We start from the raw sequence: 14,462 nt of genomic DNA, 5'->3' as shown, positions 1-14,462 counted from the left end.
ATTGCAGAATGGAAGGAAAAGGATAGTGATACGCAAGTTAAAGATGTGCAGGCTGAGGGAACACAGGGTTTGACTGGATGTCAGTCACAGTCAACTCAGTAACTAATTTGACTCTATGTTCTTTGACTTTCAAATCATACCCAAAACACTAAAAACATTTTTCAGAGTTTCAGATATCAAATTTTGAATTGTTTTGCTACATTTATTGTATAAACAAACAATGGCCAGGCCACACCTGACAATAGTATTCTCACCCACAATTTCTAAAGCAACCGCTCTGGTCTGGGAATCCGATTTGCAGTCTTTGGAGCAATCAGTTCAGCATGACCAGAATGTGGTTTATGATGGACAGATCTCTTGCTCAAACTCAGCACCAACAGGTAAAGCTAAATATTCTTCACAGACTTGTACTCTGGATGCCCTCCTTGCTAGCCTGCCTCCCTGCACACAGCAGCGATCAGAGCACACCTGTACCACTTTTCTTAACTACAAAGCTTTCCCATGCCTCTGCTTGCTCGAGTTTGTGCCAGATACCATGGACAGGGCTGAATCGCTCTGAATTGATGCATACATAGCCTGTTTGTCCTCATTGGAATAGCCTTTTGATTAGGTCCCCCATTTTCAAAGGAAAGAGTTTCCTCTCGCCCCAATTTCTGGAAATGATCGTATCAGCTCCTCGCTTCCAGGGATGTCCATGGGCATTTGTACAGGGTTGCCTTAACATCTGGAGAGTTGAACAGTTATCTAAATGAATCTCTATGTGGCCTTAAAACGTCAGCCCTAGTATTTTAAAATACCTTTCCTTCATGCTGCTTGTAGTTGGACATACTGACCTTCTTGGTATTGTTAGAAATCAGAGACACAGCCCAATGATATTAAGGAGAGTTTTATTGTAAAATGGCAGTACCTACAATTTTACATGTTTTCAAGTCTACAAAAACTCTCAGAGCAGAGACTTCTTTGTGTCTGTCGTACCAGCAGACACATTATTCATAAACTGGGAGGGAAAATTCACTTTCTGCCAAACTGAGGCAGAGGAGGGGGCACTTTAATATCTTGGCCTCTCTCCAGCTTCTTCTCACAATCCACCAGGTAGTTGACTCCGTCGATTACGATCTGAACAAGTTCCACCTTGACGGTGAGAGAGAGGGATGACCACGGGGAGGAGACACATGAAGAAAGGAGAAGGGGGTGATTAATTGGAGCATGAGGTGCCTCAGAGCCCCCAGAAGGGAAACTTTGTGCTTAGTAGGACTTTCTCACAATCAGGGCACTGTGTGAGGGGGTCATCCTGAGGCTGGGGCCAGATGTGGAGGTGGAGGAGGCGGGGCTTAAGGTTTTCTCTCAAGACTTCTTTAGGGCGGGGTTGCTGGGAGAATTTTATACTGGAAAATCATTAGTTTTCATCCCCTGTATTTTTCCTCTCTTTAAAAAAATTGTGTGTGTGTGTGTGTGTGTGTGTGTGTGTGTGTGTGTGTGAGAGAGAGAGAGAGAGAGAGAGAGAGAGAGAGAGAATAAGGGCTGCTGGATTAAATACATGGTTTTAAAAATACTTTTAGACATTTTACTAGCTTTTATAATAATCTCCTAGAAGATTACAATAAAACACGAAGTTATGTTTGATAGTTGCTATGCAAATTGAGAGAATAACCTTACCTAGTGGCCCTTCATGTTTATTTTTCTCACCAGCAGCTGCATCCTGGGTTGAGATGGCTTGCCATGGAACTTGCCATCAGCATTTCCTTAGTAGTCAATTGTGTGTTCCTAAGTGAGCTCTCCAGACTCATCTCCCTCACAGCCTCTACCTATCGACGAAGCCTATTGTTCCCATGCACTCACAGGAGTCCCTCAGCATTGTCTTATGGGCACACGTTTAGACATAACTATCCCAAACCTCTTTCACCAACTGAACTCTACAACTAAAGCATTCGAAACTATTAAGCATCTACGATGTCAAAATGAAGATGATACCCTGTGGTCCTCAGCAAGGGAAATTCAGCATCAAGAGGGATTTTCACATTTTCCCACTCTCAGAGGGACGACGACACACCTCTTCTCTGAGTCTGTGGGGATAAAACACTGCTGTCCTTTAGCCTAAGGGAGCTCCCGTGGCTGAAGATGGCTGAAATAGTTCTCAGGGGGCTGGTCCATAACACCAGTTCCTCTATGATTCCTTGACTTGCCTACAAGTGCCCAGAAGGGATTGTGTATCTTTCTTGAATTGTTTTCCATGCAAAAGAAGCACTGCAGTGAAAGGCTAACTCAGGCCTCGGTGGGGAAAGAGGACGTGGAGGCCAGGCAGTCGAGGCTGCTTTTCCATGTCCTCGTTCAGTTAGGCCGACCTCATTAGCCCATGCTAGAGAGAGAGACGTTACCTCTGATCTACCGATCCGATCGATGTTGGAAATGTCATATATATCCGCCACTGCCGCAGTGTCCACGCCGCCTGTGCCCCGCTTCTGGAGCCTCAGGTTCTCCAAGATCTTAGAAAAGCGTGGATCCTAGGAGAAGTGATATCGTTGCAGTCACTGAGCAAAGATGTAATAAGGGGCAGTAACAATAAAGTATTTACAGCATACGTGGACACTGGCTGGAACTTCTAAGCCTTCCAACAATCTAACGAAGCGGATATTATTTTCACCCCATCAAAGCCCATTTTCCGGTGCCATATAAAAGTACCTGATCCAGGGGATGTTGGCGCATGCCTTTAATCCCAGTGCCCTGGAGGCAGAGACAGCTGGATCTCTGTGATATTGAAGCCAGCCTGGTCTACATATTGAACTCCAGGCCAGCTAAGGCTACATGTTATCTTGAGGGGGGAGGGACCAAATACTGGAGATCAGGTCAGTTATAAATGACGGAAGCACTTTTGGCTTACAGCTAGGTGGACAGTCCAAGAGCACGGAGCCAGCACCTGTGGCATCTGGTGAGGATGCCCTTGCTGCATCATGGTTTTGCAGAGGGCATCACACAGTGAGATAGAGCTTGTGCGCTAGCTCAGATCTCTCTTCTTGTACTGCCATTAACACCATCATGGAGATCAAAGCTATGACCTCAGCCATCCTTATTACCTCCTGAGGTTACACACGCCATTGACATGTGAATTGGGGGATTAAGTCTCTAACATATAAGCTTGTAGGAGACAACTGAAACTCTACCAACCTCCACACTTAAGATGAGCAAACTGCTCAAGAGGAGATAACTTGCCCAAAGTCAGACAGCTGGAAGTTGGCAGAGTAGCAATTAAACCTGGGGCATTTGACTCCACGTTTATCTTCATATAAATATACACGCGTATATGTGCATGCGGGTGCCAACTTTTGTATGTACTACTCACCTGTACACCAGTTTCATTGTTATAATTAAAATCATGAAGTTAAATCACTGCCAATCATTTCCTTAGCATTGGAATTTTGAATAATAAAAAAATCACATACCTTTACCTTGATAGGGAGCACTTGTTTAAACTTCCTTGATTTACTTTGCATGCTGTGGCAGAAATGGCTAGCTCCCACTCTGGATCCCTTACCCCTCTGTCCAGCAATGGAGGTGAAGATGTAGCTACTTGCTGTCTGAGCTCTTACCAACAGAATGAGCAGATGTCGTGTGTGCCACTTCCTTTCTTATACCTTAAACCTTGTCATGGATGTGCCTACCTGCTCTCCCTTTACACCTTAAACCTTGTCATGGACATGTCTGCATGTTCTCCCCTTACACCTTAAGTCTTGTCATGGACATGCCTACATGCACTCTCCTTTTCTCACATTCTAGAACATGGAGAAGGACTGTGACTATGCAAATGAGGAAAATTCTCTAAGTGGTCCTCCAAACAAGGCCCCTATCAGCAGCCTCAGAGTCACCTGAAAACTTGCAAGAAATAAAAATTCTTGGACCAGGGAGATGGTGCAGTGGGCAAAGGTACTTGCTGCCAACCCTGACAACCTGACTTCATTCATTGGAAGCTGGAAATTATCCTCTGGCCTCTACTGTGTACCCACGTGCTCCCCACACTGCACAAAACACAAATATGCAAATACAAAATGTAAAAAAGAAAAGAAAAGAAAAAAATTGCACAAGCGTGGCCTTGCAATCTGTGCCGCCCAAGATCTCCCTTCAGGTGATTCTCACACAGGCTCAGTTGTTAGGACAAGGGAGGAGCCCTAGGGAGCAGAGCAGGGCAGCCCCACACCCTGATTTGTTACATGATGGAGACTCAAAAGCACTACTCTTGTAGACCATCCCCTTTTCACAGGCCCTGAACCTTTTATCCTAACGAATGCCAAGGACTTCAAGCCAGACTTTGCCCTTTGCATCCCTCTTCCATTGCAGGTGGCAAAGGCCAGGGTTAAGAAGTAAACACAGACATCTCCTTCACCTTCTGAAAAGCCATCACATCTGAGCTGATCCTCTTGGGACCCAACAAAGCTCCTGGTCACATGTTATTACCTTGCTGAGCTTTGGGATCTTAACGTGGACACCAGCTCGTAATCCAGTCCCGAGGTTCGAAGGGCAAGTCAAAATGTATCCTAGACGCTCATTCCACATGAACTCCCAGCCTCGTTCTTGGATCAGCCGTTCCACCTACAATGAGCCAGCAATGAACAAAGGGCAGACTTCTCAAATACCTAGTCCTTCAGGGCATCAAACACCAGGGAGAGGGACCAGTAGAGCACATGAATGAAACTGTAGTGCGTCTGTGGTACTTGTACTTAATAGTTCTTCTGTAGAGTATAAAAATGATCCTATTAAATCAGATGGCCATGTAAAGCATTTGACATGGTCCCTAGAAGATTCTGAGCTCTCCATAAATAGCAGCTGATACTCCTTTTCAAGCAAATACTGTAGGAGAACATAGGAACTCTCAGCAGATTAAGCCCGTGAGAATCTATTTTGTTTCTTCCCATCCAGTCCCACCTCCCAGCCCACCCACTCCCACCCGATTCTACCTCTGCCATTCCATGCACTTATCCGTCCCCACCCTATACCATACCCTCTCCATGTTCAGAAAAGAAGGAGAAAATAACCAGTGAGTCACAGACTTCCGCAAAGAGAAAGCACTGCTCTGGAAGATTTGATTCTTAGGAGAAAAAAGTAGTCCCACTTTGGAAGTTATCAAAGTATCTTTTTAAAAATGGAAAACAGTGGCTAGAGAGATGGCTCAGGCCTTAAGAGCGCTGGCAGCCCTTCCAGAGGACCACGTTAGATCTCAACACCCACATGGCAGCTCACAACCATCTGCTCGTACAGTCCTGAGGGATTCGATGCCCTCTTCTGGCCTCCAAGGACACAATACACTCACACATGTAAAATAAGATGATAATAATAATTTAGAATACATATGCAGAAATGGAAACCAGAGAGAGAGATTTGCTTTGATGGATATCTACAAACCCCTAATGGAACCTTACTTCCTTTAGTCCACGGCAGAACCGCTCAAAGACTCGTTTCATATTGCCTCCCTTTTCCATTGAGATTACCCTGGTGTGGTCTTCCTCATTTATCCAGATGAGAAATGTCTTGTCATAATTATGCCTAATGAAGACAGAAATGTGGTGCTGACTGTTAATTGCACTGATCCCAACACATGAAAATTCTCATTACCTCTGGAGCTTGATTGCCTCATTTCACCTTCCCCATTCCCTAGATGGCCCTTATCTCTTAACTGTGCCCGAACAAGTACCACAAAATAATGATACCTCCCAGCACGGAGACTAGTACTAAACCCAGCCGTTAATGATGCTACACACGGTTCTACTCTCACAAGAATACAACCCTTCCTCTTGTTCCCCGAACAAGACGACAAGAGCTCACCTATGGTAGCATTTAGCTCTGACGTTAGGAGTGTTTTGTCTCCTGAGAGGCTCAACTAAAAGCTTATGTTTCTTGGGAAAAAAAAGTAGGAGGCAAGGATGGGGGAACTTTACCTACATCCCAAGAATTCACACGTGTGTTTGCTATATAAACCCCGGCTGTCTACCCTCTTGTGAACTTTCTTCCTTAGCTCCTTTTGGAGACAGTTGGGATAACCAAGCCAAGGTACGCTGAGGACTGTTAGAAAGGATGTGTAGACACTGAGTAGCTATTCACTCATTTAGGGAGGGCTTATCATATCAATATTATCAATTGTCAATATGATAATTTCTAATTCCGCGTTCATTTGTCCTCAGTTCACAGGCAGATTATCTAATTAACATGAAATATCTTTCTTTTGAATAGTTTCCCCCATGCATAATTTATGCAAACCAGCTCATATTCCTATATCTCTTTTGAAACATCTCACAACACACACACACACACACACACGCACGCACGCACGCACACACACACACACACACGCACACACACACACGCACACACACGCACACGCGCGCGCGCGCACACACACGCGCGCACACACACACACACACACACACACACGCGCGCGCGCAAACACACATGCGCACACACCGTTTTCAAATAGAATTGGCTCTCCATTTAGCTCAAGCGGGCATGCTGTCAACTGCAGTTCACAGCAACCTCGGGTTAGAACAAGCAGGCGAGCTGAGAGTCTCCACACACAGGGAAAAGGTGAAAACTACATCCGTACCAGATTCCCCTGGCATCAGGCCAGTCCCGGGCCATCCCGGCACATGTTAGTAAAGGGGACACTGGCTTGTCAAACAGGAAGTGGTCCTGTGGGCCAAAAGTGACAAGGCAGAGAGAATCGTCTGTGAGACTGACTTGGCATGGGCCAGTGATCAAGTTTCAACTTACAGATACAGAGGCCTCTCAGGCAGTGTTTCTCAGGTTCACTGCGAGCCACAACACCTCCAGAGCTTTTAAAAATGAAAACACCAATGTCCAGAACTCACACTGAGACAAGACACCAAGTAGATGTGAGGAGTCCTTCCAGAATCTTTAACAAGGGGGAGATCTTGGAGACTGAAGACAGGAAGGGTTGGAGAAGGTTGGTCAAATAGCTCCTGAGCCATTGCCCACGAGGAAGCTCACCCATAAACAGGTGGCTGTTTAAGGCAGATATGGGTTTGCTCTGTAACAGCAAGCAGATGGATTGCCGATTCTACACACATCAGGAGATAAAGGCGTACCAACTACGTAGCTGTCCTGTGTGGTTTGGAAATGGGATGGTTCATGTAATTTGCATCTTCTGAGATGACAGAATCTTCTTTCTCCTTTTCTTGGAGTTTAGTTAAACATTACTTTTGAAAAATGCATTCTGTTTTATTTCGTGTTGATGAGGAAATAAAAGAACCCAAGCCCAACACTTGGGAGACTGAGTCAAGAACGTTGCTGTGAGTTGAGACCAGCATAGGCTACATACTGAGACCTTGTCTCACAAAACCAGAGGACCTCTGTTTTGTCTGCTCTAGAGCCAGAGAGATGCCCAGAGGTGCTGGGAGGCGGCAGGAATGAGTGTCTGAAGCCAGTACCCGCTGGCTCCATCCATACCAGTCAGGGAAATCACCTTTGTAACACAAATTGCTAAATGGTCTTATTAATAAAAAACCATTTAGCAATTCATGTTACACACCTTCCTTTCCTCCCTAGATCCTCTCTGCTTCCAGAGTTTTCTTAGGGTGTGGTACCAGAGATCAGTGTTTAGGCACCAATAGGATTTCCACACTCAACTGTTCTCATTTGTTCATAGATAACAAGAGGCAGATCCCCCATTCACCTCCACCCTCCTGTGCCCAGCCCAGCACTCGTACTGGAGTTTCCTCTTCAGACTCTAGCCATGGCTTGACAAGATTTCTTAACACCGAAGCTGTGGAAGCCCCGCGCTGGTTTCAGCCCTGCAGGTCAGCTCTTAAGTGGGTAGAGGCCAAGGCAGAGCTGTGGGTCCAGCCTCTTTCCAAGCAGCCCCTGGGTGATTTATCACCTACTCACGTCAATGAGCCGTTGCTGATCCTGCTCGGTCATATCAGACAGCTTGTAGTAGCGACCAGCCAGGTCCCCCTTGAGGCCCTCCAGGGCAGTGATGGCCACGTTCTCCACCTCCCTTCTCTCCGCCCGGGAGCAGGCAGGAGGCAGGCTCAGTCCACGGATGCTGCGACCAGTGCGCACCCGAGAGGACAACACGTAACGCTCATCAAACTGCCCGTGAGTGATCTGCCGGGTGGAGCAGAGTGGAGAGTCAGCAAGGCAGCCACGGAGCACAGTCCTCTGACCTACGGCTTGCCTGGAAACCCTCAGGCATTGCATTACAGAGAGCATCACATGACTGCATTATGTGGCTAACCGCTGGGTGACTTAAGGAGCCTTAGTTAAGTAAGGTGGGTCTAGAGTACATGGTTTTGGTTGGGGTAAAATGCTGTAATAAAGTTTAAAGTTCTCATCAATTAATTGTCCTTTAGAGGCATCTTTAAAGGACCTTCTTAACCTCCCCTAGCCCTCAAGTGGATATGCTGAAGGTAGGCCATCTTAGACCTTCCAGGGACATCTCACCAGGGTAGGGGCTCTTAGATTCCCTCTTCTGCCTGTGGATTCAGGAAAGCCTTTTTTTATGGGGAGAAGGAATGGAGGCTGGACCCTACCTTGGATGCATCCAGGTCCGTAGGGTGCTTCATCACCCTGGGGTCATAACCATTGTGCCTTAGTTTGATGACAGGATCAAAAAGGTCAGCAAACACCTGTAGGCAAGAATATCCTCCTGTAATTGGCTCACCCAATAGCAAAGGACTTCTGCTTTCGCTTGTCCCCTTTTCTCCTCAAGGACAGGGTTGATGGCCTCCTCTGAAAGTCTCCATGCTACCACGGAGGACATGCATGAGAGTGGACTAGTAGACAAGAATGCAAAGGACCAATGTACACCAGAGAAAACCATTCAGAGCCACCTTGCTCCTGAGAGAGCCCAGGGCTGCTGGACGCTGCAACTTCGCCCCAAGGACTCTGCCAAGCTCACTGTTATCACACTGGGTGAGAAAATCTGGTGGTTAAGAACCCCGTTTTGTAAGCTAGAAAAAGCCACCAGCTTGGAGGCTAAGCAAGTTTTGTGATCAAAAGAGATGGGGCTCTAAGATTCTAAGCAAAAGACTGAGTCTGTGGGGACGTCAACTGTCCATAGGACAAAGCAAGGGTCCCTTACCCTGTGAGCCTGTCCAATCCAAGAGCAAATCAACCGCATGAACCAAATAGGCATGGGTAGTCTTTTGAAAAATGCCAAGAGAAGTTACGTCTAATAACAGAGTACTCGGCAGCCTTGGGAGTTACGGGGAGTGGAAAGAAGGGCTTCGAGACCAGAGAAACAGCTTTTGTCTGAGTCTCTGTTATAAGCTAATGCTTATAACATTAGCTTATAAGCTAATGTTATATTACTTAGGATGACCCCTTCTTGTCCATTGACGGCAACTTTTCTGAGAAACTGCCTTTGGTTCTATGACAGAAGAGTAGAAAGAGAGAGAATGAGGGAGTCGGGCTGCGGGCTTTTGTCACAATGAAGAGGCTCTCTGTGGAGACAGGTACAGTACTGAGTTCTGCTACAAGCAGACACCGTACCTCTGCACCAAGCATGAGGCTGGATCCAAGAATCTTGGTGAGCCCAGGAGTCGGTGCTGCAGTAATGGGAAGTTAAGTCTCAAACTACAGACACACAATCAGCCCCACCCAACAAACCCAGACACAAACGCTCGAATGTCTTCTGATGAGTACATACCATTCAATTTAATTTGTTTTGTACCAACACAGCCTTTGACAAGCTCAGAGAGCTTTGTCATGCAACGACTCTGTCTTTGAGGAGGGACGCTGGCACAGTGCTAAAGAAAGCCTTGTCCCTAGCTGTACATCTCATAATTCCAGAAAGGATTCCCAAGGGTTCTATGAGAGTTCCCTTTATTGGAGCCCTTCTTGAGAATGCAAACAGCTGGGCTCCAAAGAAAGGTAAAGACCCCATAGTAGTGCACCTCAAGCACATATGGGGCAGCCCCCACCTCTGGAACCAGCCACCCTTGTTTTTACCTCATACGACTCCTCGTCACCAGCCACCATGCCCACAGTCTTTATGAAGGGGTGGCCGGGGTTGTCCACTCCGGTTTGGATGCACTGGTCCAGGGTGTAGCCATTGGGTGTCATCTTGTTTCGGAGTTTGGCATAGATGGTGGGAGTGAGGCACTCGGCCATGCAGTTGTTATGTTTTCTCAGGTCAGGGTAGTCTGCGCTGTGGGAGGAGAGAGGCTGTGGACCTGTAGCCCCCAAGTAAGGGCTATCAAAGATTCAGTTTCTCTGGGACCCTCAACCAGGCTCTCTTGGCCCAGTGGGCACAGGGGACATTGGATAGAGACACCTACATGTCCTGACTTGAGTAAGCCAGGCTTAGGATAAACCAGTGCTAGAGAACAGGACACGGCCCCACCCAGCAGGAAACCCGTGATGCTACAGAAGCAAGAGAGGGAAAGAGAAAAGGAAGTCAGAAAATGAATTGAAATCATATGTAGATTTCTCTTCTGCCCAGAAGTGTTGGTAAAATTCAATGAATTTGGTTTCTTGGGTCTGTGGTAGGGAGAGAGACAGAGACAGAACTATCTAGAGTGCTGTTTACTTCTCTGCCCTTTGCCTACAGGACAAGCTTTATGACAACAGAGACCTGTCTTGTCTTCAGAACAGTGACCAGCCATGGACACAAGCATTTGGTAACTATTTGTTGGGATAACACACAGAAGGACTCCACATCGGATGCTGTCTTACCCTGGCTATTTACTGTTTGAAGAATATGAACTGAGGAGCACCATAGACTCAAACACAGGGATCTCCCTCAGCGATTCCTGGGGTACATGGTTCGTCTGATTCCCTCAGAGATGCTCATTCTACCAGAGATTAAATGTCTCCAAGGACATCTTAGTTGTTTTCTTTCTTCTATTCCCACCTACATGGACTCCTAGGACACAATCACTCTGCTCAAACTACTCAGTGTGTTGGTGTTTTGGACACAGTGAGATTCTGGGGCAACAGAATATCTGACCTCACCTTCTCTGTGACACTCCTGTCATCAGCAATGTCCCTCAGTGCTCACACTTAAAGTCAATACCATGATCACATTTTCTAGAATACAGTAGAGCGGTGAGTAAAGCATGGGTCTCATATCAAGAGGGCTGGGTTTGCATTTGGCTGCACTAAATGCATGAATTTGGACTATTTCTAAGTCATTTCATTACTAAAGGATGCTAAATCATCCACCATGTAAAAGGGCCTAACACACATGTTAACAGATAGTCTAATAATGTAAGTGCTCAATAAATGTGAACTATCACTGTTATTACTATTGAACTGCATGGCAAGCTTTGGGTAAGAGTGATGACATATTCCCTTATATTTGTCACAGGTCATCAGGCTTAATGAGTTTCAAAAAAGATCGTTAAGTTTGACTTATTTAGAAAGACAAAAAGAAGGATTCTCAGGGGCTGGAGAGATGGCTCAGTGGTTTAGAGCACTGTCTGCTCTCCAGAGGGCCCAGGTTCAACTCCCAGCAACCACATGGCAGCTCACAACTGTCTGTGACTCCAGTTCCAGGGGATCTGACAGCCTCTTCTGGCCTCTGCAGGCACCGCATGCACATGGCGCAAAGACATACACCCAGACAAAACATTCAAACAAAAGAGATAGAAATAGATAAATAAATAAATAAACAAAAAGGAGGATTTCTCACTGACCGTTTCTATCAGGAGAGAACGCGTGTCTGGTTCACACTCCGAGTTATTTAAAAGCCAGGGGGACTCACCTCGCGGGAAAGAGCTTGTGCTGCTCCCGGGCATCAGCAGACACCTTCTGCCTGTTCAGCAGGTAGCCAGTGGTCAGGGCGCTGGTTCCCAGAGTAGTAAATAGCAGCGATGCATTGCGGCCAGTTAGCAACTTAGAGAAGGCACTGGCCATCCTTCTTCTTGGTAGAGTGTCTGGAAGCAAAGAAGCTCTATCAGGCACTGAACTGTTGCATGGAGAGCAAGGAGCGAGGAGGCGATCTGCAGGGGCCATGTCCCTTCTGCTGGCTTTGTTTATCTAGTTCTTCCTTTTGTGCTTCTTTACATTAATAAAGAAAATGAGGGCTTTCATATTTTGTGGATGAGCTTATCATTTTCTCAAGCAATTACAGAGAAAAATGAACAAATGTTATCTATTTCTATATATTAGACAAACCGAATGCTTTTTAGACTTTTCAACCATACAACAGGACTCTGAATAGAATGGATTTCTGAACTTCTAAGAGGTACTGAAATTCTTTGAGGACCATTGTCCCACTTTGTACACCCCAAACAAATTTGTGTCAGAGCTCAAAGTAACAGAAAACACGTTTGGGTTATCTTAAGAGCAAATGCTCTTCTGACTCAGAAGGTTGAGGTGGGGTGTCCCAAACTTCCATGCTGGTTTAGGACCCCCTGAAAGGGGATGAAGTTGTTCAAAGTTAAGAAAAATCTATCCCTTGGCTTCTAGCAGCCTTAAAATCTTTCTTTAAAAAAATCATATTTAGTTTAGGTCTTGGATTCTTGCAGATTAAGATGAAACAACAAATTCTCAACCAAAGATCACCAACCATATCTAAAGACACAAATAAGGAGACAAGAGAGAAAAAATAACAACAGAATTAGGCTTCCAATGACTGAAGATTGTGGAATTGCCAGACAAGAGCACTGCTGGCTCTAGATGAATGTTTAAATAATGAAGTTATTTATAAATAATTAAATTATTTAAACCATAATTACAACCATAATTACAATCAAGTAACAAGAGACCATTAAGAATGACCAAGCATGGTGGTCTCTCTCTCTCTCTCTCTCTCTCTCTCTCTCTCTCTATATATATATATATATATATATATATATATATATATATATATATATATATATATATATATATATTATTCTAGCACTTGGAAATAAGAGGCAAGAGAATTGTATCATGTTTGAGGCCAACTGGTCTGAATAGTGAGTTTTAGGCTAGCCAGGGCTATGTTGTAAGATCTTGTCTAAAGAAACAAACCAAAGAATAAAAAAGAAAAAAAAACCCTGAAAGATAATGGAATTGAAGTTTTGCAAATGATGCAGCTGAAGAAAGAATATGAACTGGAAGGTATGCCTCAGGAAAATACCCAGAATGTAGCACAGAGAAGCAGAAAAAAATGGAAAATCTGAGACATAGATTAGGAAATATGATTGATAATTACAATGGGAAAGTTGAATACAAACTGGATTGAAGTCACAGGAAGAGACACCAGAGGAAGCAGAGTGTTGTCTCAAAGGAAATGACCAAGAATTTTCCAGAACTGATAAAGTAAAGGAGGCATAATGTAATATGATCAAACCCTGAAGAAACTAACCCCTAAGCAAATGCTTTCAACCAGACACAAATATACTAGAAGCAGAAAGAAGACAGTTCACCTACAAGGAAATTATGAGTATCAGTTAATTTTGCAATAGTAAACCCATGGAAATAATATTTTTAGAGATAAAGAGGCAATGAACTCATTTCACATGAGAATGAAAAAAATACAGCAAAAGAACAAGTCAATTACAAAGGAGCTACTAAAATAAATACTCAAAAAAGAACACGGCCATGAAGGGCAGGCTGAAATGCAGACAACAAAGAAAATGTATATAAATCTTAATCTGTACTTATGTAATTCTCAACAAACCAGGAAAGTCAGTATTAAATATGCACAGAAGGAATCCTGCTGGACCTGTTGCTGCTTAGAAGTCACAAGGCTGGTTAAGCCTTGCAGTATCACCTGGCAAGAGTACTTAGTGGGGGCCTCTGAGTGGACAGCAAAGAGAGGCATTGATCAGTCCTTTCCCCCTGCTTGGTACCCAGGATGTCTGAATGAGGAAAGCGTGGACTCCTAGGTCTTTACGTTAAGACGCTGCAAGCTTAGATGCGTTGGTTGCTCCAAAGAGCTTGTTGGTCTGTACCATTATGGCTGAAAGCCCGAGTCACCCAGAGAAGGCTGAACCTCATGGAGAGCGTGGCACCGCAATGCTGTCCGTCCTTCTGACATCACCTTTCTCCCACGATTGAATTTTGGGAACTAAGTTTGCGTCTAAATTGTAGGATTCTCCAAGGAAATTTCTGCTAAATTCTAATTTGTTGACTAAGCATCAAAGACTTTAAACATTTATGAAGTTGTTTTCCTACATTGGCCTGGGAAATCAGCCTATTGAACACCTTATCTTCTATGTTAATGTCAATACACAATTCTCCCCGTCCTAACGATGGCATACATTTCTAAAACTGTCATGACAAGAAATCAGCCATTTCTTGAAGTTGTCCTAGGGACTTGTAATGGCTGAACACTGACCTTATCACATACACTTCTTCGCCCTCTACAGAGCTTCAGTGTTTCCAGTTTCTTTAAGAACGTCAAAGACACGGAGATGTGCTAAGGCGTCCTGGCCCTTACGTGCAGCTGGCAGTACCAACACACACCTTTGTGCCGTCACAGTCCCAATTCTGCTTCCCAAGCAGAGGGACAATGCTGTCACACT

General features: G+C 45.0%; 1 protein-coding gene across 1 annotated transcript; it reads right to left on the bottom strand.

Moving 5' to 3' along the window:
* Window positions 1-1,005: 1,005 nt before the first annotated feature.
* Ckmt2 (creatine kinase, mitochondrial 2) lies at window positions 1,006-11,862 on the bottom strand. Its single transcript, XM_059276535.1, has 9 exons — window positions 11,711-11,862; window positions 9,955-10,153; window positions 8,535-8,630; window positions 7,888-8,109; window positions 6,587-6,672; window positions 5,409-5,532; window positions 4,447-4,581; window positions 2,376-2,501; window positions 1,006-1,131 (listed from the first exon to the last, which is right to left on the bottom strand). Exons 1-9 carry the CDS (start codon window positions 11,860-11,862, stop codon window positions 1,012-1,014), a joined length of 1,260 nt encoding a protein of 419 aa, XP_059132518.1. The 3' UTR covers window positions 1,006-1,011.
* Window positions 11,863-14,462: the final 2,600 nt, after the last annotated feature.

This window comes from Peromyscus eremicus, chromosome 11, assembly GCF_949786415.1.
Source record: "Peromyscus eremicus chromosome 11, PerEre_H2_v1, whole genome shotgun sequence".
NCBI classification, from domain to species: Eukaryota; Metazoa; Chordata; class Mammalia; order Rodentia; family Cricetidae; genus Peromyscus; species Peromyscus eremicus.
This window is presented reverse-complemented; position numbering and strand designations above follow the sequence as displayed.